This window comes from Columba livia, chromosome 2, assembly GCF_036013475.1.
Source record: "Columba livia isolate bColLiv1 breed racing homer chromosome 2, bColLiv1.pat.W.v2, whole genome shotgun sequence".
Lineage (NCBI taxonomy): Eukaryota > Metazoa > Chordata > Aves > Columbiformes > Columbidae > Columba > Columba livia.
In genome coordinates, this window is record NC_088603.1 from 46,030,682 (window position 1) to 46,054,905 (window position 24,224).

The 24,224-nt window shown below is 36.8% G+C and overlaps 1 protein-coding gene across 10 annotated transcripts in view; it reads left to right on the top strand.

Moving 5' to 3' along the window:
• The window catches only part of ATP2C1 (ATPase secretory pathway Ca2+ transporting 1), a 71,269-nt gene that overhangs the window by 25,772 nt on the left and 21,273 nt on the right, over window positions 1-24,224 (top strand). For all 10 annotated transcript variants that reach the window (XM_065051681.1, XM_065051680.1, XM_065051687.1 and 7 more), the window contains 11 exons: window positions 9,012-9,122; window positions 10,082-10,198; window positions 11,883-11,972; window positions 14,706-14,741; window positions 15,644-15,705; window positions 16,080-16,188; window positions 19,168-19,323; window positions 20,079-20,147; window positions 21,909-21,984; window positions 22,474-22,540; window positions 23,650-23,774. In XM_065051681.1, coding sequence (XP_064907753.1) covers window positions 9,012-9,122; window positions 10,082-10,198; window positions 11,883-11,972; window positions 14,706-14,741; window positions 15,644-15,705; window positions 16,080-16,188; window positions 19,168-19,323; window positions 20,079-20,147; window positions 21,909-21,984; window positions 22,474-22,540; window positions 23,650-23,774 — 1,018 coding nt within the window. The remainder of the gene's footprint in view (window positions 1-9,011; window positions 9,123-10,081; window positions 10,199-11,882; window positions 11,973-14,705; window positions 14,742-15,643; window positions 15,706-16,079; window positions 16,189-19,167; window positions 19,324-20,078; window positions 20,148-21,908; window positions 21,985-22,473; window positions 22,541-23,649; window positions 23,775-24,224) is intronic.

Consider the following 24,224-nt stretch of genomic DNA (forward strand, 5'->3'; position numbering starts at 1 on the left):
TAGTACTTGAATATTTTTAGTACTTGAAAATAGTTCTTGAGCTTTATAGACTATAGTAGAGTTGATGTGGATGTTAAATGGATTGTCTTAGTCTTTCTTTCATTCCCTGAAGTAGATGTGCTTGAGGATAGATCTCTTTCTTAAATATTTTACAACTTTTAAGATTGCTCAAATCTTGAGATTTAAGATCGTCAGTGCCATTATTCAGATCTCTGGTTTTTAGTTAGTAAGAAATGCAGAAGTGTTGTGTACTAAGGAGGACAGTTCTGTGTTACGGCTGGTTGTTGGCCACAGTGAAAGTCCTAAGCACTGCTGAAATAGTACTGGAATACAAGGCATTTTTTTTCAGGCTTTTGAGGCAGCTTGGTTGTTGTCGTAATTTGGGTATTTATATCTCTTTGGTTAGTGGGTGGTGTCTGTGCCAGGTTGAATATCGCCCTTTTTCTGTAAAGCCTTATGAAATAATGTACAATGGCAAGGGGCTGAAACTATGTGACCTCCCAGGATAGAAATGACTCTGCAAAGAGAGCTCATTAATGCAGATTAGTGTTTCTCTTTCCTTCTGGCTTTTTTAGAGACAGAACTTTTCTGTGTGCATTTCCTTTGATGTGGGGGCTCCTGGTAAAATGTTTAAACTAAAATACTATTGAATAGGAACAAATTTCTTTGAATATTAGAATACAGGGCTGCTGAAGCTCTCTCCCCAGAAGTGAAAAACAGTCACACTTCTCTAAAGAAGTCAATTCAAATGGAGATAGTAGACAGTAACTTCAAAGCCTTCAAAAAGTATTTCTTCTCCTGAGCAAACAGTGCCTGGTAGAAAACAAGCGCCTCATTAGTTTCCAGACTTCAACCTTTTGGGGGTGTGAGGGGGCAGCCCTTCACAGTGGCAGGTAAGATACTCTTTTTGCAAATCGGTCATGGATGTTGATATCGAAGGAGTGTTGGCACTTTACTTGCTGCTTTAAGAAAGCAACATTATTTCCCACAAAGGTATTTGTCAGAGTATAATACTCTCTGGCCAGGTTATTTTAGACAGTGCAGGTATAAAAGGTGTAAAGTTTAACATAATGTATGTGTGTTTGAAGGTATTTAATGTTACTTGGGATTTCTTATTTAGCAGAATGATAAATTTGTACTATGTTGTCAAAATATTTTGTAAGTTAAAGTTAGCAAAATATAGGAATTGCAATACTCAGTTCAGTTGCCATCACAGAATGTCAGGGATTGGAAGGGACCTCAGAAGACCATCTAGTCCAATCCCCCTGCTGGAGCAGGAACACCCAGATGAGGTTACGCAGGAATGTGTCCAGGCGGGTTTTGAATGTCTACAGAGAAGGAGACTCCACAACCTCCCTGGGCAGCCTGTTCCAGTGCTCTGTCACCCTCACTGAGAAGAAGTTTCTTTTCAAATTTAAGTGGAATGTCCTGTGTTCCACTTTGTATCCATTGCCACTTGTCCTAATACTGGTGTGATTCCCGTTACTGGTCTCTGTAATATGCTCACCATCATGATACTGGTCATCCCTAGTTGCTGGAAGAAGGATGTGTGACTTGAAACCAGCTCAACCCTGTTGCACTCCTTGAAATGTTGTTGATTGTTCTGTGCATATGTTGGGCTGAGCCACATATACGTCCTCCCATGCAGGTCTGACTAACTCAGGCATTCACATTCTTTTGATGAAATCAGGGAGAAACATCTACACCACCGTCTGATCCACTCAGCTGACATAGTTGTTTATCCAAAGCAAAGGCCACCTTCCAGTCCTCACTGTGGTGAGATTAGGTTTGCCTCTTTGCAACAGCTCTGGTTAGTCCCATGCTATGTGATTTCCTGAGCTTCATGGGTGCATCGCCCTTGCCCGTCTCCTCTGAGCCTTCTGTTAATAATGGTTTATTGGCCAGTCACAATACTAACGTGTTTTTCATATGTAAATTTACAGGATTTTGAGGATTATGAGAGAAATTGTGTGTTGAGAGTATAGGAAGTAATCAGTCTTTGTGATTTAGTCATATATAAGGTATGAACAGCTATCTCAGTGCAGTTGGTATAGGTGAAGCCTTCCTGAATATAAATTCAGATTTTCTGGACATCATTAAAATATAGATGTCTTATTCTTGTATTTTGAACTAATTTATGAAAGAAATGAAAATTACTTAATCAGGCAATGTTTGTGACTTGTCTGCATTTAGAGTTTGTGAACTTGGTTGCCCTGATTTTTATTTATTTTATTAAATCTGTATCCACCACACTCAGTTACTTTCACATGCTTTTTCTATTGGCATAACTTGGTGAATTTAGCTGGAGATGAAATTTCTGTTAAGATCTGGTGGAATTTCACAGAGGAAGTTGCATCATAGTCACAACCACGTTGGGTGTTCCTCGTTCCAGAATGGTCTGAGGGCTCTGAGGAATCCTGCTGTGCATCAGGGGTTTGCTTCTGGATGTGCAGCTGCTCCGGGACTTACTCTATCTATTGACCATGCCTAGCGCTTTTACGCTTTTTGGGCTTGGCTTTTTCCCGTGTCTTGTCATCACACAGTCACTGTTCTGCGACTGGGACCTCTATTAAGGTTCCAGGAGCAACTTGCCTTCTAGCCAAGTGGGAGAGGCAAAGACAGCAGGAACATCTAGTGAAATAGATATTTTTAAGGTCATTGCTATAAAGTGACTCTGTGCAATCACAGTCATGATGCTGAGCAATGACCTACTTAAATGGAGAGCTTGAAGATGGGCAATAAGATGGCTGAAGATATGTATCTCCGAAACTTTTAGCTACCATGTCCCAATGAGTAGGCAAGACTTTGCACTGATGCTTCATATCTGACAGAACTGACAGAAAAGAGGATTACTTCCCTTCTGGCTAGAGTCTTTTTTTCCTTAAAGATACTTTTCACAGCTGAGAGTGTTTGTTCAGCAGGAGCCGTTTCCAAAGTCCCTGTGCACACACACAGAAACCCTGGCCTCTGTGCCCATTGACATCTAGTTGATCTCTAGCCCTGTGTACTTTGAGGATGCCAGGCAGCACAGAAGAGGTAAGCACTTGGTATTTTATTATGCTGCGGTGTGCACAAATTTCTCCAGGAGCTGATCTGTTGTTACCCCTCTGCACCCACCATCCTGGTTACAAATTGTGCAGAACTGAAGAAGAACATGCCTCGTAGGATCCGAGCTTTCTGAACCTTTTAGTATACATCACATCTAGTTTGATCATACAGAAGACTGAGGAAATGGGAAGCTTGTAAGTCTTTTTTATTTTCAGTGAAGCACCTTTTTGTTATGTTGGTGAACACTGTCATTATTTCCAGTGTGGGGAAGGTAGGTGAAAAATGGAAGCTTATTCCTTTAGTGGATGAGGAAGAGCTGGTTCTTTCAGGATCCTGATAAGAAAGGCACAAACACTTGCAAGGCAGATTACTAATAATAACTCAGAAAAGTTGGTAGCAAAGTAGGTAATAAAATAATGGATCCTTTCTGATGCTGGGCGCCCTGAGATGATACAGCTTTGGACGGGTCTCTGGCCTGAGCATGACGCATTGTAGATCTTGTCTGCTCTGAGTGCACTAATACTCTCATGGGGTTTCACTCACAGTACAGATTCATTAATCACTGAAAGCAGTTCTTTCTGGAATGCAGGCTTTGAAGTGTCCCTTGGATAATATGCTTTAATGTCCTCATCTCATTAATAAAGCTGCAGTTCCTTAGCAGGTGCATGTAATATTTCAAGTGGAAAACACAATGTACTGTACATATACTTAAGATTAAATGCACATTGATTATGTATACATTCATTTTACTGTTGATTAAACACAGCATGATTCAGTAGTAATCACAGAGGATCCATGGTACAAAGGCGTATATCTGGGTGTGAGTCACTAGCTGCTTGTACAATAATAGTTTTACAGGTCGATCACTAACAAACAAGTCACAAGGTCTTTGTATTACTTGAGTTGACTTGAAAGGGGTTGGGTTTTACAGGGACTGATGGGGTAGATTTAAATGGTCCAAATCACGTGTTCAGATGGAGGGGAAGATTAAGAACAAAGTGATAGGTGTGGTTAGGAGGCAAATACTGGAAAGCATGCGGAGTCAGTGCTTCCAGTCTTCTTTTTACATTTCCAGTTGTGCCGCGGTGTTTCCCAAGAACTGGCTCTACTAACTTGCAGTTTGCCAGTGAGACTTCTTGTGGGGAGGGTAAACAGCTCTTTCTGAGTAGAGTGCCCAAACCCAGATGCATTCTTGTCTTTCAGGTTTCTAAAGGAATTTCGCAAAGAATCAGTATTTCTCTTTAATTACCTCAACCTAAATGTCATTGCTTTTGAAACATCTCTTTTTAAAATTTTACTGTTCTTGGTAGTTTTGTTTTTACACCACCTTTGTGTTTTGCACTTGTAGGTCAACTGAGTAACTACATATAACATTTACAGGACTTCATAGTAGCTAATTAACTGAAGTGTTTTGCTCTCAAGTTTGACTAAAAAAAATTTTGCTGTGAGAATGTTCCAAATTTTTTAGACAGCTCTCAGCGAATGTAGATGCTGCCGTTTGCATTATGTGCAGAGCAGAGCCAAAATTTCCTCTTAAAAATAGTTGTAAAATGTCAGTGAGCCCTGCTGGTTGATAATGGACTGTTCCAGCTGAGCTGAGAAACAGAGTGATAGAAGTAAGTTGTTGGTACTTGGTATTGGTCATGGTAGTAAGAGGGTAGGCAGAATTTCATAGTGTATGAGGAAGAAGAAACAGACATTACTATTAACTAGAATTTTCCTTTAGAGAGAACACAGGGGAACTCTGAATTTCTGGTAGTGTAAGCCTTCCAGACTAATTTGTATTAATTTTGATAAATGTACTTTGGTCGCTGTTCCCTGGTTGTATGATTGATGCATGTTTCTTGGCCTAGAAATGGTGGTGTGTATGTTGGAAGTGGTCCAAGAAAACTCCTTCCTGAGGCAGCTATTTGTTTTTGTTAGTTAGCATCCTGCTGCTTTGTTCCTTGGGAGATTTAGCTGCAAGCAGGGAATGGGATGCTGTAGTTGTGGCTCCAAAAATTTCAGCAGTCATGTACGTGCTGCCTGTCTGATATAGAAGCATCGGCCAGTATAATTTCTTAGCCCAATTAACCATATAAAAACTTGGCCTACAATGAGGTGCTAAAGTGTTTTAAGGTACGAAATGAGAGTTGCTTGAAATTTAATTGCGGCATGGGATGGGAAGATAGCTTATTATATGTGGGTTGACTCCTTTGATATAGAACACTGTGATTTTGGGGATAACTTCTGTTGGATATGCTAAAAGGTGATGCAGGAGCCCAGGTTTCCAGTTTGTAGGTCTGAGCAGCAGCGCAAAGGACTGGAGAGCACTTTCTGATGGTATTGAATAAGAAATCTTTCCCTTGCTTTGTAGAAGTAATGCATAGGAAAGACAAAATTATTTGCTTGTGTATGGTTATTGTGTTTCAGCAGATAGCAAGCACTTTTTGCAACTAGCTTTTTTGATCTAAATCTGTTGGTGTAACTTGCCTTGTATTTTGGATGGTAGTGATGAAGGCAACAGTGATCAGTTTCTCATGGACTAAGCAATTGCATTTAATTGGAGGCAAAGTGTTAGGTATTTGAAACTGTTCTTTTCTGAACTACAAGTGCAGTTTACAAAGATTGTAGAGGTTTTTGAGCAGTTAGATGAGAATCCATCCAGAATTGCCTTATGATGTGTAATTTTGCCTTAGAGAAAGAAGCTGGCTATAAACAGACTTTCTGAGCCTTTATTTTTCTAATCCTACACCAGATTTTCTCTGTAGATTCTTTTTTTATTGCATACAGTACAATGTTCTTTGTAAAAGCAGAAGATAATATGAATGAAACACATTCAAAATCAAAGATTCTTTGAGTCTGTCACAAAAAGGCGGTCGAAATAGGCTTTGTTGTAGCAGAGTTCCACCATGCTAATGAAGATTTATTTGGAAAAGCCTGATCTCTAAGAGTATTGGAATATTTCTGTTGAAGGATATTTAACTTATTAAAATATCCTTTAAAAGCTTGTTATTAAGCTTTCTGAAGCCCTGATTGATAATACTAGGGAAATGATTAGTTACATATCCCTTTTGGAAATTATTTGTGTTTAGCAGCCGTGTCAGTTGGTATAGGGAAAAAGATTTTTCTCAGCACTAAAAATTGTGATGGTTGTCAGGTTGTTTTTTTCTGCCTACTCTTACTGGGAAAGCGTGGTTGCTCAGCATTTTTGTTCAGAATGTGGAGTCATCTTGGTCAAAATAATGTGTTCCGTGGTTTATTTTGAAGCAGCACTTAAGCTTAATGGTTTTCAGCCCTGAACTGGCATTTGGTAGCTAATACCATGAATGTCCTCTTTATTTTCAATAAGAACCAAGAGATAGGACAGGAAACCTTAAAGAAAATAACATGAGCTAGTAATTCCATACGGTGTTCTATCAGGAGAGGAGATTGTAGCAAAATTTGGCTTAGGAAAGTTTGGAATTGAAGAAAAATGACAAGTAAGGTTAAAATCCAGAGAAAATGGACTACAAACTTTTAAAGTACAAAAAGTCATCTCCAATAGCAATCTCCTGAGAACTGAAGTGATTATACTTAATATTGATTTGTATGTGTAGCCTCAACAGCATCTGTAGCTGTGTATGTTCTTAATGGCAGAATTCATTTGTTACCTGCAGATAGGCACGACACGTATTGAAGATTCTGCAAAGCAGATTTAAATAAAACTCTTTCTTCCTAGGGGCTGGATCTCGTGAGCATCAAGTGCTCCATGGATGCTGGTAGAAGCAGTGGTACATTTAGCCAAAGTTTTCCTGTCTGCGTGGAAGACTAAGAATGGTTGTGATGATGCATCACTCCCATGATGAAGTTTGAGAACTGAACGTGTATGTGTCATAGAGTATTTTGGAAGGTTTAGGGTCACATTGTCTGTCTTCTTCCTAATCAGAATACCTGCTGTTCTGTTGCTATTCTGGTCAGGTTAAATTGCTTTAATGTAGTTCTGTTTTGGAGCAGGGATCTTACGATGCTGTACGCTCTGAGGAACCTTAGACTGTGGAGCAAATGTATGTCCCTCTGGTCCAGGATAGTGAAACCATGGTGGTGTAAGGCCTTGTTATAATCAGATTTTGTAAGGAAACCCTTTGTTAGCAATAGAATTATAGTCGCGGTTTTGTTTTTCTTCTGATGTTGAAAGCAGTAATTCTTCTAAAATACGTAAGATGTTGAGAAAGAAAAGTCTGTAATTTTGTTGAACCGTGGCTGCAATATTTTTTGATCCAATTTCCTGTCTAATTTGAAACATGTAAAACTAGTTGAAAATGCTAATTTGCTAGGTAATAGTGTAGAATAATGTGTGTTCACCATCATTTTGCAGAAGACTTAGATCAGTGTGTATACTTAAGGTTTCAGTAAGTACCAAACCAACACTAAAGCATCTTTAAGCCACACATTTTGTCCACAGACTTTCCAGCTCTGGTCTTTACATAAATGCATCATTAAAAGCATAGTAAGGAACAAAACAAAGCTTTCTCAGTGGAATGAAATATGGGAACTGGAGTGGAGATGTGGCTGAGCTTTTGTCCTTTGGCCTTCGCTGAGCTGCACTCCAGCTGCTCAGTCCTGTTGGCTTCAGGCTGCAGAAAGCTGGTTGGGGTCCAAGGGGCTCCATCTCTTTGGAGGCCAGTAGACACGGTGTTAAGGTGCAGTTCTGCCATTCCCCCCACCCAAGAGCTCAAACCCGTGCCACATTTCACCCCGCTCTTCCTCTCAGTCTCTAGAGGCGCTTTCTTAGAGCTGCAATGAGGAGCAAGTCTTGTTGGTTGGTTTGGTTTCCAAGGGTTTCTTTTGAAAAGTGAAAGCATGTGGGTTCCAACTTGTAGCACTTTCACCTTTGTTCATTGTTCCCTTGGTTCCCCAGGATGAAGTCTTTGTGGAGTCTATTTAGGTAAGCAGGTAGAAGAACAAATATTGAGTTGAATTAATCTTGGTTATCATATCTGAATACATGGCAAACAGTGTGCAATATAGGAAATGAAGATTGTTATACCTTTTTTAGGGCATAAAAATGCTGGAATCTTTTAATGTGTTGTCGTCTTCAAGTACTTTAGCTTATATTTTAAGTCTCAGCATCCATAGAGGAGGAGATTAAAAAATAATTATTTTCTTGTATAAAAGCATAAACCTGCCTATTAAATTCTGTGCAAGTATAATAGAAAAACCATTTCTGTGGTGTGCATGTTTGCATGTTTGGTGTATTCCAGTTGTTGGAGGGGGGGATGTGTATATGGAAAGATGAATGAGATATTAATTGTGGTTGCAGTAAGGTAGTGAGGGGGAAGAAGGACTATCCAGCTTCTCATTTAATAAGCAAGAATGCAGAAACTCGGAAGCTTCATTAAATGTCAAAGCGGTGCTGAGCTGTGCGATCAATGTTGCTATTGCACTCTTCTGCAGGTCATAAAATTTTAACTTCCTAAAATTACAGGAAAACATTCCTTTTTATAGCACTGACTTGAAGGTTTTGTACTGTAGTCAAGTTTTATGACTTCACTTGCATCTGTGCTCTTGTTTGAGGTTTTCTTAATATTATTTTTCCGTTCTTTGTGTACAAGAAAAAGTAACTAGGCCTGCTTAGATCACCTTTATTAATGAGTAGAAAGTAAGGGCAGGGAGTGATATTTATCTGGAGTGATTACTTTCTGACCAGCTATTGAAGATAATGAGCTAAAGGATTATTAATATATTTAACTGTTAGGATCTTTGTCATCACTTAACACATGGTTACAGAAATCAGTCTTTGCAGTTGCATGTCCAGTATTTTGTTTTATTGTTGCAGTTGGTACTGTGTGAAAATAAGCTGAATTCACAGGCTGTTTTTGAAGAGCGAATGGTTATCAAAAACTGTCTTTTAATGGCATTACTACTACATTGCTCTGGTATATGTTGTTTGAAATGAGATGTTAGTGCTCTCCTTCCCTTCAGACTTTGGTTTTGTTTCTTAGGTTGCACGTCTTCAAAAAATCCCTGATGGTGACAATGAGACAATGATTCCTGTACTGTCTTCAAAAAAAGCCAGTGAATTGCCAGTTGATGAAGTTGCAAGCATTCTGCAAGTAAGTGATTTTGCATCTCTTAAGAATGCTCTGATGTTACCAAACAATAAGTTTGATATTCTTAAGCACAGATCTTGTCATTGAAAGTCTATGCTTTATCACGCAGTTTGATGTTAACTGTTGTCTACTTCTAAAAGCATGTTGATTTTTAAATTGTTACTCAAAATGCTGTAATCTCTAACGTTTTCAAAATAATCAAGTTTTCTGGAGGGGGGTTCAGATTCAACTTGAAAATGGTCAGATTTCTGTATGCTTTGAAGATTGCTTTTGTTAATAACACTCCTAGAGTCAGTCTTCCTATAAAATTCTGCTCTGTTTTTCATAGCAATTGCTTCCATTTCTCTAAGGAATCCTTAACGTCCTTAATTTATTTCAGTAGCTCCCCTTTTAAGTGGAGGAACAGGATTGAGAAAGCTATCCATTGACAGATTTACGAACCACTGAATCTGGGTTAATTTTTGTGATAGATGATATTTTTTGATTTTCTGTGTGCTTGACTGCTTGAGGAGTACACCATGGTAAATGCTGGTCACTGACAACTCCAGACTTCGAAGCTACTTCTGTGGCATTTGGCCGCATAACTGAACTCCTGACATAATCCTCAAGAGACTGAACTATGCCCGTAGTTTGGCTTGCTGAAGAGTTTTCTGCAGAGAAGATCAACAATAATTTCAAGATACGAACCAGCATCTGCCTCTGTAGTTCTTCTGTGAATTTTTTTGTTGAAGTACTCTTAAGTAATGCCAAATTGAGTTTTAAAATAATAGTGGTTTTATTATTTATTTATCTATTATTTATTAGCTTTTATTGTCATACAAACATGAGTACTAAGTTTGTTTTTCTGATGTTGGCCACATTTTTATAATCTAAGGCTATATATTTTGGTGTTGAAATTTTATTTTGAAGTCTAGCTTACCAGTATAATTGCTGACTGTGTTATTCTTTGCGTATTTTAATAGGCGAATCTTCAGAATGGCTTAAAAAACTGTGAAGTTTGTCATAGACGGGCATTCCATGGATGGAATGAATTTGATATTAGTGAAGATGAGCCACTGTGGAAAAAATATATTTCCCAGGTTACAGTTTTTGCCCTTTCTACTTTTTGGTTTTAATACTTGTCACTAGTTTTGCTCTTTATTACTTAGCTTTTATGTGCATGAACATATTCTGATTAAAGTGGGGAAGCTCTAGCAGAATAGGAGATTGTGACTTTTATAATTTAATTTGTATCTAATTTACCTATCAAAAAAGCTTTTAATTGGGTACATGTCAGTGTTTTAATCACAGTTTGTTCTTGAATATATGTTCATAACTAGTCAAAGGGTACCATTCATAACTAGCGGGAGGGCTGGAGAAGCAGAATAAAGTTCCCTGTAGGCAAAGGCTTGAGCATGGATCACACTAAGGTCAGACACACATGCTTAGAACTGTTGGTAAATATTTAAATGGAACATGAAGTAGGGATAACTTGACAGACAAAGGAAATTTTATGAAGCAAAACCGCTGCCTTTGAACTGAGGGTGGGATTTGGGCCAGCCTTGATTCTGGTGTTAAGAAGGACTGGCGAAAGTACAGTGTCAATTTTATATATATATATATATATATGTGTGTGTGTGTGTGTATATACACACATATATGTATATATATATGTATATATATGTATATATACACACACACACATATATATATATATATGCACACGCATATATTTGAGCATGTGTGGCTTTTCAGAATGGTGTAAAAGTATCAATACTTTCTCCTGTCTCACCCCCTGCCCCGTCCTCCAGCTACACAAGATATTTACAGCAACTTTTCACACAGCTGATTTTTCTAATTAATTTTTAATGGTAACCACTCTGGTCAGTATTTCCTGCACGTTGTCTGAGCAGCAGTCCAGTTATGTTCTAAAGTAAACCTTGAAGTAGTAGGTGGTTCATTTTTAGAGAAACTGTTTTACTTGGGAGTGACTAAAAAGATTGTCAGCGCTGGGCTGGTGATAGCAGTGGGAACATACTAGCTGTCTTCTGGCATTAATGCTTTATTTTACCACGTGTAGTGTCAAATTAGTCAGATGCATCAGAACACTTCTAACGTGTATTATCCAAGTCTATTTTAGTTAGGATTTATTAAGATACATATTTGCTTTGAATGTGCTTATCATGTGTGCTGTTAGAATATTCTTCGCTTAGTTGTAGGAATGTTCTTTTTTGTAAGATTTCTCAAAAAATGGCCATGTTAGCAACCAGTTGTCACGTAGAAGCAAGATCCTTTATATTGGTCTTAGAAATCTGAGTCAACTCTATGATCTGAAAGGAAAATTTTTGTCTTGTGAAACAAAACCCAACAAATTGAATGTTAGGAAATACAGTGCTGACTTGATAATGATCACTTTCTGGGAACAGGGTCAGCTTGTTACCTCAAGGGCATTTTGAATGTATTTCAGGTTTCTTTTTGTGTGTTTAAATACAGTACAAACAAATAGAGGACATTATTATTATTACCTTAGATGCGAATCAAGAAATGTAGGGAACACTGTTCTCCTGTTATGTATTCAGTGTGGTTTACTAAAGGACTTTGATATTAAAAAAAAAAAACCTCAAGTAAAATCTGAACTGTACAGAATCAGCTTTTGTTTGCACTGGTAGGTTAGAAATATTTTAATGATAGAATAATATGTTCAAAAAATAGCTCAGATGTGCTTTGAGATGTAGACAAAACAAGTCAAGAGTATTGCTGAATTACTGTTGTGTTTCATTTCAGTTTAAAAATCCCCTTATTATGCTTCTCCTGGCATCTGCAGTCATCAGTGTTTTAATGCATCAGTTTGATGATGCTGTCAGTATCACTGTGGTAAGGAACTAAAATTTTATCATCTCTGAGAGTATTTCTGAATGTGCAACCACATATGCTTTCAACATCGCATGAATGCCAGTGTGGGATGGTGTCATTTGATTCTAATTAATGAATTTGATTTGTATGCTGTCATTAAATCTGTTAAGCTTGTGACTGGATTTGTTTTTTTTCTTAACTGCTAGCAGTAATATGTACCAAAATACATCATCTATTAGTTATTTGGCTGCATCTTTACGCTTTCATTGATGGTTGAAACAACTGTCTTTAGGTGTTTGTTCTGAGGAGCAAATTTTGGTGTCTTCTATGTAGTTTTTGTCTTAAATTATGCTTTAATTTCAAATTGAAATGAATATAAGCCTTCGATGAATTTACTTGAAAGAAGTAATTTTTTAAAACACAAAAAAGAAATGTAACCTGAACCCTCTAGAAATAGCAAAAGGAAGATAGAAGTTGAAATTATGGGTTTTTTTTTGTAGAAGTTTGCAGTTAAATAGGGTGCTGAACTTGTGAGCAAATATAGTACTGATAAATATTTGTCATTGCAAATGACACAGAGAACAAAATAATAATGCCTTTGACCTTTTGGGGGTGATAGGTGATAAAACTGAAAATAGGGATTTCTGCATGATCAGGGGCAAGTTATGGCTGCTTTTTGCCTCGACTAATCTCTGAACTCTTTGTGTTTGAGTTTTATTTTTGTAATTAATTCAAGATAACTGGAGGTTTGCTCCTAACCCTTCTGATTCTGTAGAAAATTTATCTTTCAAAGAAAACTACACTGTGTGGCTTATTCAAGAAAAAAAAAACATGCAATTTTGAATTTGAATATAGTGTTAGTTTGGAATGGTCTGTTGCGTTTGTAAGTCTGATTTAAGTTAAGTATTGTACTATGAAATTTATTGTTGTGGCTGAAAGTGGAATCATTTCATGTTTTTCATGGCTAGTGCTCTTAAGTCTTATTTCCTAACCCTCTTATGCAAGGCAATGAGAAAAGAACAAGGCAATTAGTGTGAGTAGTAATTTCTGCATTCTGTGCTACAACCTGAGAAGAATCTTGAACATGAACATTGGTAGAGGTGTCTTAAAACATGGAGAAAAAATGTGGTTGAGTTAAAGTTCATCAACTGTGATTTTGGTATAACATCTGACTAACCTACAATTTAGTCTTGTTTTTATTAATACATACTTCTTCCCCTAGTGAATATTTGCTTTACTTCATTTTCAGATTATAGTGCAATTTTTCAGTGACTGTACATTTGTGCTCAGAGCCTTAGCAACAAAACTAATTTTCTGTCGAAGATCAATGACATTTATTTTGGTGGCAGTGCTGGCTTGAGCAGCTTTTGCCGTCTTTTTTAGCTCTGCTGATATAAATGTATTGTAAAACTTTTTGCTCTGGACTGGGAACTGATGAAAACTTGAAAAAAAATAATTTACAGACCTTTTCCCATTTGGGGGTTATTTGGCTTCTTGATGGAAGCCGTTGCACATAGACACAAGCAGAGAGGCTGATGTCAGGCTGGGAATGCAAAGCTGTCAGGTAGCAGGAACTGTAGAAGATAATATTGCCTCCAGTAGAAACCTATGTAGCTGCAGTGGAAATATTCCATGGTAAGGTGGAATATATATAGTTATTTCCTAATATTCAGTTGATGGTGCTAATGTTAGTATCACAAATAAGGCAGATGTACTAGATTCATGCTTGATTTTTCTCTTGGAAAATTGTAATATCTTGGTTATTTTTTAATAGTTGCAGTGTGTACTTTAAAGTCTTAATTAATGGATGTTGTGTTGTGGTTCTTTTAAGAAATCAGTGTAACAACTCAATTTGAATAATAAATTCAATTAACGTAATAAAAATCCATTTGAGAATGTGTTGAAGGGGAAGGTGACACTCACTTTACACAAAGTAGATCTTTGTTACTTCTGTGGTAGGTTTTTTCCATTCACTCACTTTCACATCACGTGCTTAGAACCTCCATGGTGTTTATGTTGATGCGTTGTGACCAGACTTGTGTGTGAAACAGGGGACTATGAAGGTCTGCTATTGAGGCCTTAGTTCTTATCTTGGGTTATTCCTGATGAGCAGGTTTGTTTGTTTGTTTTCTTTTTTTGTTTGGGATTTCTGGGACCTTGGCTTTTTGGAGCATAACCAGTGTCCTGTCTCACTCCTCGGGAGTCTTGGGCAGAGTGCTTGAGTCTCATTCTCCTCTTGTTTTCCCCTTTCTGGAATATTTTATGGCTCCAGACCTGTTCTTCAGCTTGCTACCTTACCTCTAGTCTTCATTCTTAGGCCTTCTGTTATCTGGTTATTTGAATAAAACCACATCTGGTTAGCACGTAATTCTTTTAAACTTTGTTCTCTTCACAGAGAACACCATTCACACTTCGTGCAGACAAATTTTTCTGTTTATATCATAGACCTCTCTCCAGTGCTGCCTCTTGCTCTTTAGAAACATAGAGCAGAGGAAGTTTTTCTTCAATACTGCTATCTAGTTATTCAACTTATTTATAGTAAAATAAGGTTATTGAGTTCTTGGACATCACTACAGCAGACGTAAGTAGGTAATGGCATCACTTTCATAACAGACCTGAGGGAAAAAGAGTGATTTTTAACATGAAGAAGTTTGTTTCCAAATCATGTTGCTAGTTTGTACTAAATAAACAAATATTATCACTTTTATGGCCATTTGGAATTCTTTTATCTCACCTACTTTTATTTCCTTGCAGGCAATACTCATCGTTGTTACAGTTGCCTTCGTTCAGGTAAGACAGCGCTTGTCCAAGTAAGATTATTGCTCTTATGTAAAGTATTTATAAGACTGAAGTAGTTGTCTTGATGCATTGTGCTGTGAATGGTTAAGTAAAGAGCTCTGTGCTTTCATCCAAGTCTTTTGCCTTTTCTAAAGTGTGTGATTTGTCCTGCTTTAACTACATTGACATTTATGCGTCTATATGGGTATTATACTCAGCCATAAAAGAGTACTTGTAAAGAAGCACTCAGAATAAACAACATTGAACTGCTTTTAAATATTTAACTTCATATAAAGTGTACTTCTGGCTTGAATTTTGTACAGTAATTTTACAAAAAGTGATAGTTATCTTTAAGTAATTTTCTAAATAGTGATTTTTTTTTTCCATTCTATAGATACACAGCTATACTCAGTGTGTGCCTAAACCAAAATTGCTTTGTGTTTGTGCATTCTGTCTTTGTTTACCCTGATTCTGTAATCTGTTGAGCTATAGATGAGTTGTGATACTTTAGTTCTCCTGGGGCTCAGAGCATGAACACAATATTTATGATACTAACCCATGAAACTGCAGAACTTAATAAAGTGTCTGATCCCTGAGTTTAGAAGCATTACTGCAAGTATTACAAAGCCCTGAAGATACTGAAGCAAAATGTAAAGGACCTCTACTATTCTTTCAGAAGAAATGCATGTAGGCAAATTCTTAAATCTGTACATTTTTCAGTGTTTGGACGGTATTTGCTTTTTAAAGTACCTAATATAGAACTGTTGAAGGGCATCTCTTATCCGATTGGAATATTACTTTAATACAGCTTTGCTAATAAGATAAATATCAGTACATTTAGCTGTATCTTATTGTTGTTTAACTTTTGCTTGTTTTTAAAATATTATCTGCTTTATTTTTTAATGTCTCCGCAGGAGTACAGATCAGAAAAGTCTCTTGAGGAGCTTAGTAAACTTGTGCCTCCAGAATGCCATTGGTATGGAATTGTTTGTCCTTTCAGTTCTAAATTAAGTCATGTTAAATTCAATCTGAAATGAATAAAACAAGAAGGTTTTAATGAACTTTGTGCCTTTATATGAAGCTGTTATGCTGACACAGAAGGCGCTTTGCTTTTGCTCATTTTAAAGACTGTTGTATGGGCCTAAAACATTACCCCACGTTGTTGCCCCTCATCACTTCAAATGATACTACTAATGTGTAACTTCTGAGAAACAAGCAGCAGAACAGAAATGGTATTTTGCTGCAACCAGTAACTCTGAACACTGCAGTGCATAATAAACAGTGTGAATGCTTTTATTTGACAAAATGCCAGGAAAGATGTTCTTGTGCGCTTCATGTTTTTACCTACAGTGTACGGGAAGGCAGAGTGGAACACACACTTGCAAGAGATTTAGTCCCAGGTGATACAGTTTGCCTGTCAGTTGGAGACAGAGTTCCAGCTGATCTACGATTATTTGAGGTATATGCCTAATATTGCTTTTATATTTAAGAACATTTTTGGGACAGAGGGGAGAACATGACCGCTGCATAATGAAGTGCAATAAGTTTTATTGTTGGAATTCACAACTGTCTAGATAAAAATTTTGAAATAATGCAGTTCCCAAATGTAACTGTGGATTCTTAGCAATATATGTAATTTCTGGTTACAGGACATGAAAGAAAAAAAATTTCCAATGTACGTAGTAATGCATTTTTTAAAATTTTACTTGAGTACTTTTTCTCTATGTTAAACGTTGTAGCATAATTGTTTTTACTCTGAATTATAAGATATTTTGGCAGCTTGTGCAGGTGCTTTTGAGTCTTCATTTGCATTAATCTCTAGAGTATAGTTTCAGTGTTCTCTGATAATGGAATATTAGAAAAATGGTGAAATTGTGCCAGTGTAATCTTTTCTTCCAGGCACTTTTTCATCAGTGTGTGTTATGTCTTCTAGTTTATTAAATATTTGATTTGTAATATTAGCCCTGCTCTAAGTGCTCAGGTTGAAGCAATAGCACTATAATAGTACTTGCAGATTCTCTAAAAACGGAGTGTATGTATATTCATCTGGCTTTTGATAGTTTTGGTTGAATGGTGTCATGTTACTCTTCTGTCAGATTGGGCATCCTCAGGTTGCCCAATATCTGGGCTATCTAGCATGTTAAACTAATTTCTGGACGTGATGAGCTGTATAGCCACAACTGATACTGGATTAATCAGTGCTCATTTTATAGACAAAACTCAAGTGAGCCAGTTTCTGGGACACATTTGTGGCGCTCCTAAGAAATTTGCCTGTATCACCTGTTGTTAACCCCTGCAGTGTAGTTAGCATTTGAGTGGGTTTGGCTTTTGTGGCTGCAAACACTTTTCTCCTTCCCCCACAATTGTGTAGTCTCTGCATTGATATGAAACTGCTGTTGCAGCAGCATCTACTTTCTTGCTTGTAAGCTTATAGCATGCTATGATAACTGCAGGGTTGGACCTCTTACAAAGTAAAGCAGAAGAGGAATTCGAAGTTTCTCAGCTGTCTGTAGCCCTACACCAGATGAAAATTTATGCCACGCTTTACTCTCGCAGATAATTGGAAAATAAGAACATGTCATCTTATTTTTGTCTTGTCTCTACTGGGTATTGTTGTGGAGTAGCAGGTTTAAAAAAATAAATGGAAATAATCTATTCAGATAAAGACTAGATCTCTTCAGTATATTCGGAGTGATGCTGTCCTAGAAAATTGTAGAAATGGTAATTAGGCACTGTTTACTTTCTGAACCCTTTCATACATATGAGAAGAAGTTTCTTCACCAGTCTAATCTTGTGAGAGCAATCTTATTTTCCAAAATGTGTTTGAAGGCTTTTTCTGGCTTGAAGTTTTCTGTATGTTAATGAGTGGTCCCATCAAGTTTTATGGTAATTTTCTCTAAAGCCAAAATATTACATGGAGAACTACTGTACATAATAACAGTGTAGGCTTTGAACACAATTCCTTTTGGTAGTGATGATAAATGTTTCAGAGCTCATGGCTAAATCTGAATAGTAGCAAAGTGGTATCTTCATGCGGTTTCAACTTGGAGTCTGAGGAATACATCAGAAATTAAAAATAATTATAGAACTTTCTGGAATTAATGATTCTTTATGACTTTGATTGAAAGATTCATTGCAGTTTTTGACAAGTGTGCCTTTTCCTTTATTAGTACAGCATCTGTCTTTTAAAAATGGATACTGCACTAACATCTATTTGAGACAATAGCAGGAATTAGAGGGATTTGACTAATTAGAAAGCACTTCACTGAAGATGCTATCCTCTTTTAACATTGACTACATTGTTTTTGATCTAGCATCCTGTGTTACTTTTGTTGTCCAGGTAGAGCTGGAGTACATCAGAGTTATCATACCACTTGAAAAACAAATGAAAAACGGCCTCACAAAAACAAGCAAAAACCACCAAGAAATCCCCACAACGCAAACCTCAGCACAATTTATAGTGTAGTGGTACCAAGTACAGTGTAACTGGTTCTTATTTACTCTTGGCAAGTGATATCCTTTAAAGAGATTTGGCAATTGAGTTTTTTATTATGCATCCATCAACACTGGTTTTTGTAAGAAGGTTATCTAGAAGTTCAGTGATATGGTCGTGAATAGTGGCTTTATACTTTTTAATAATGCAAAATTATTTTACTCAAATTTTGTCAACAGAGTTTTATGATTCTGACTTTGTGTTCAAGACTCACTTAAATCAGTAGATTAATACATAAGAATTGATGTCAGCTGAGGAAAGACTTTTTCAGTGTATACTTTGATAAGTTTTCTTTATTTATGTTGTTTTGGCTTATATTTAAACAACACAAATTTTACTTTCTTCATATATCAGCTGATGAATATGGACTAACTAATTTTTAACTTTTCCTTCTCTACCTTTCCCCACATGCTAAAAAAAACCCACAAAAGGAGAACCTAAAACAAAAAGGCAGCTTCTGGTCCTCTAGTCTACCTGACAGTTGCCTGAATAACGTTTTCCCTATAGAGACTTTGTGAACAAAACCCACTATGAAGTAAACGTTTTGTTAGCAAGTTCTTAATGGGCCACTATAGGAGCAAGTGGACAGAGGAAGAGTTGGGAGGATAATGTGTATGTGCACTTACATTCCCAGTTAATTATTTTGTTTGGTGACAGAACACATCACAGTTTGCAACCTCCTGACTGTTTTATAGAAAAACAGTCATGAATGCAAAATTATAAGTAAACTTTGACTCTTCAAAGTGAGAGCTCGTTGCAGTGCTGCAATATTCTCTAGGAATGCTTGTTGCCTTGCTGATTCTTAAAATATGGTCGATATTTGACATGGCTTCTTGTCACACAAATAAATAGGATGTATTTTTAATGGTCAAAATTGAAAAACTTCTAGCTACTTACAAAGGATTGTAATGCTTTCTACTTAATCCTTGTATTTTGTTTCCAAAGGCTGTGGACCTTTCTATTGATGAATCCAGTCTCACAGGTGAGACGGCTCCTTGCTCTAAATCCACAGCTCCTCAGCCAGCAGCAACCAATGGAGACCTCACTTCCAGGAGCAATATTGCTTTCATGGGAACATTGGTCAGATGTGGAAAAGCAAAGGTAAAATCATTACGGATAGGAAAGAATATTTCCCGTGTTTCAACTATTTCAAGGCAGTTCTTATTTTCAGAGTCCACCTATCAATTGAGAAATGTAGAATCGTAGAATCATTTCAGTTGGAAGAGACCCTCAGGATCATCGAGTCCAACCATAACCTAACCTAACTAGCACGAAACCATGTCGCTTACTGTAATGACTACATATATTTTGCATTTTCTGAAGCAATAGATATGGAATAGAGATAGAAATTTTTACTGGAAATATGGAAGACTTTCCTGTGATACCCTGCAGAACTTTCCTCATTGGTGCTTTTGCAGACACTGGTTTAAAAATGAAACTAATCTACGGTCAGGAGAGCTCTAATTTATAGGGAGCAGATGATGTGAAACTTCTGTCCAGGCTGTGATATTTTGCTTCTAGAACTACATTAACGTGTTTGAAAATCTGTAGCTGAAAATACAGTTGAGGCCAGTGCTACACAAGTGTTACCATGTTTGAGTTTTGTTACTGATACTTACTAAATACTTCAGCAACGCACAGAAGAGCAGTTTGTTTCACAGAGGCAAAATGTTTTTTAGCAAAAATATTTCCCACTTGTGCCAAGAATTAATTTTATAAACAAAACTAACAAAATCGTAGCAGGCTAAATGGCATTTTCCAACTGTTTGACTAAAAGTTGTCGAGAGAAAACACTGACATTAAAATTAAACTTCAGGTATGGATTTGCTTTATTTTTGTGTGTTTGTTTTTTTTAGGGGATAGTTATTGGAACAGGAGAAAACTCTGAATTTGGGGAGGTTTTTAAAATGATGCAAGCAGAAGAGGTAAGAGTGAATATTTAGCAGCAGAGATATATTTTATAAGTGTATATTTCATTCATTAAAACTTTGAATTTATTACATAGAAATTTAGTTAAACTCAATTACCTGGATTTTAATAATTTTCTTTAGTGAAACAAATTTTGGCTTTTGAACGTGAAAGTAGTGATTAAGTGCAACAAAATATCTATAGCTGACCTAAAAATATTAACTGTGGAAATAATACTCTGCACCTTTTCAGTGGAACAGATCTCATTACAACTTGTGGAAGGATGTTTTTTTCCAGGTGTAACTACTTTTGTGCAAAAGATAGATTTGTGTATGATAGATTTGTGTGCTGCATGCACAGGAGTGTGTTTTCCCTTGATGAGCAGTGCACTTCAGGGTTATGCGTGTGTCTCCTGCTGCTTCATGATCTCTACCTTATCATTTTATAAGCTCCCTTTGGTTCAGACTCCCCCAGTGATTTTTCTTTATTGCAGTGCATTGATCCACGTGGGAATATTCAGGCTCTTGAGTGCTTTGTGTATCTGGGGCCTTCCAGCTGCTTCTCTGGCTGCCTCCCCAATGTAGGGTCATAAGGAGACACTCTATCTCCAGCTGTCAGGACATGGTCAGGCATAGTATGGGCAGCACTTTGTTTTCTGGAGATATACATTTCTGAAATCTATCAAAACAAAGCAACTAAGGGCATTAAATGCATCAGCCAGGAGTGCGTCACCAACCCAATGTTTTTAGCTGCAGTGCCTTGCTGCACCTTTGAAGGGAATACTGCTCTTCAGTCACCAAAGTGGAATCTACCTTAGTACACGTGTGAGGAAAATATGGTCATCTGCTCAATAATATTTAGTTTGTATTGTAACAAGAGTAATTATTAATGAGAAAAAAAACCCCAAACAAACCAACACCCTATGTGAACATTCTACATCAACAACGTTCTGAAATATCAGAGTATTGTAGGGTTATTTTTGATGTTTATATTACAATAAACTAATTTTTAATGTGAATCAAACTTGATAGCAGCTTTCTCATATAGATTGTATGCACTTTTTTCATAACTTGTTGAACAGATTTCATAATGACCCTGTTTTCCTTTTTTAAAATTTTTTTTGCCGTGCTTTCTATACTGTAGTCTGCTCCATATAATTATTAAAGATCCCAAGCTTACTGACACCCAGTGTAAAAATCCACTTTCCTCTTTTTGTTTGTTTTTAAAATTATTTGCTTTGTGTGCTCTCCTCCTTTCTATGCCTTTTTTTTTGTGGCACTAGAATGTCTAAATATTTCCATAGCTTTCTATTTGGCTAAAATTAATTTTCTGCAAATGATTAACAAATTCCTTCAGAGATATACTTGGCCTTCCAGGGCACTAATGCCTCAGTCTTGAAAAGTCAGTTTTATTCTTGCTATCAAGAACTTTTTGATCTTGGAAGAAGTGCTTTTAGTCAGCGCGACTTTATTTTTTTACCCATAAAATCTTTGATATGGCCTTTTGTATTAGAGTTGCTGTAAGCATCATGAAGCTCCAAAATAATATTTCTAACAAATTTTTCATTTAATTGACGTATTCTGGAATCTTCCTGAATTCTACACAAGAATGGAACAGAGTTGTTTGTTTTCATACAGTAAATATATGGAGACACAGGGTATAACGGCATCTCATTCATTGACAATGTCTTGAAGTTTGTACGTTTGAAGTAATATGTGATCTAGTTAATGGTTTTTAACCTGTGCTTGTTAACTGCTATGTGTTTACTGTTCATCAAGGCTCCAAAGACACCTCTGCAGAAGAGCATGGATCTCTTGGGAAAACAGCTTTCCTTGTATTCCTTTGGTATAATAGGTAAGAGAATATATGTAGAGGAATTACAGATTATTATATAACTGAAACTAACTTGGAAGGTTTGATCGCTTTTTAAAAAATATTTTGGCACTTCAGTTTATTTGTCACTTTGAGTTCATGCTGCCAATTATCTTGAGATTACTAATGCAACGTAACTTTGATCATAAGGGTGTTTACTTGCTTCTTTCTGCAAACATGCTTTTCTGACTCAGTTGTTGTCTTTTAAATGCTTCCTTTTGAATTGCAGTGTGTCTTGTGTTATGATTCAAGGTGTGCATGAGTATAGTATCTCACTGCTGGTGTGATTGGGCAACTTGACTGACAGAAACTTTCTTCACCTTGGCCATATTAATGGAATTTGAATAATGGATTTTTTTAGGTAGTGCAATGATAAGATTGGTTTTGGCTATTTGAGTTCTTTTTCTTGTCCCCATGAGGCTACAGTACGTGTTGATTTTATATTTATCCTGACAACTATTTTCTTTATAGGAGTTATTATGCTGGTTGGTTGGTTGCAAGGAAAGCATATCCTTGATATGTTCACAATTGGTGTGAGGTAAGATTTTTGCTTTTAAGTAGTGTAGCTCATGCATTACAGCAATTGTCTGAAAGCTAGTGATGTATATTATAATATACTTGAACACAGACTCTGCTTTTAAGTTCACATAAGTAATTCAAAATGAAAATAGGCTTTGTGCTGTAAAAAAGCAAATTCATACTAATTTTTATCAATACAATATGCTATTGTCAGTCTCTTAAACAGTGCATTTGTATGGTGATTTCTCAGTGTCTTGTGGAACATCTGCAAACAGACAATATAGTTGTACAGTTTGAATTTCTGTCACTGAGTCACTAAAGTAAATGTAGTTTTCTAAGTGGCATCAGACAAAACTAAGTTACTACAAGCCTTGTCATGTAGTTCATTAGCTCATTTTCTAGCATATTGTAGAAACTGAATCCCAGAGTGTTGCCATCTGAGAGTAACACTGAATTTAGATGATCTAATCTGTACTCTTAGAAAAGTTGCTGAGTTGCTAATTACAGGGGCAGCGCATAAGGCACAAGTGTTTCTTTAAATGACAGGATCAGACTCCGGAGATTTACCCCTTTGGGAAAGGGAAGGAAAAAAGCACCAGGAACTGCATCTTTGAAAATGTATAATTAGTTATTGTGATCTTGTTTACGCTGTTGTTTGTTTGTTTTTTAAATGACCTTCTGTGGCATTCCTGCCCTTAGCTTGCTGCCACATGGAGATGTGGCAGTGACAGCTGTGGATCAGCCGTCACTTGAAGCGGTGGCATTTCCCAGTTCTGCTTAGTGCTGACCACACTTACTCTTCACAATCTGGGCTGCTTTGCACAGTCCTGATTAGTGTTTTGTGTAGGCAAAACAGATGCACAATTGATTTCTCCCTCTCCTCCAATTTTTCCTCATACTTTTGCATGAGTAGAAATGTCTGATTTGTCGCATTTTTTTCCGGTCTTCAGTGTGTATCCTATAATGAGTGGTACACAACTAGAATCATGCGGCAGCTGCCTCCTTTCTGTTGTGACCTCAATGAGCAGGCAGCTACAGGGATAGTGTTCTGAAGTGTGAATGCTATCATTACTGTGTATTCATGTATGATGTTCTAAGGCAAGGTTTGTGTATTTACTTCTGTTACAGCTTGGCTGTAGCTGCGATCCCTGAAGGACTCCCAATTGTGGTAACAGTGACACTGGCCCTCGGTGTGATGAGAATGGTGAAGAAACGGGCTATTGTAAAAAAACTGCCCATTGTTGAAACTTTAGGTATGACTAGACTAACTTAGACTATTTTGATATAAATGTTAGGAAATGAGCACAAATATTGATGACTAATGGTTACAGTAATGCAGGTATTCCTATTTTGCTATCAAAAATGGTGGTATCTTTAAAACATTCATAAATTGCATGCATTTTACGCAGAATTTGGGTATATGTTTTTGTGGGCCCTGTAACTATGCTCTTTTTCTTTTTACTGAGATAAACTGCCAATTAATAGTGTGTCACACTAGCAATACTCTAAACTGCAGAGTGATTGGATGTATGGAGTACTCTGTACTTGTTTGCACTAAGATGTTCTTGTTTAAAAGGCTTGTAAAATGTCTTTTAAATGAAATTTTTGGTGTAAATTCAGGAATGATACTGACAGTTGCAAAGAAATCTAAGCTTGAGTATTAGAAAAAGCTCTGTAATCATAATGCACCTTCAGGATGTTAT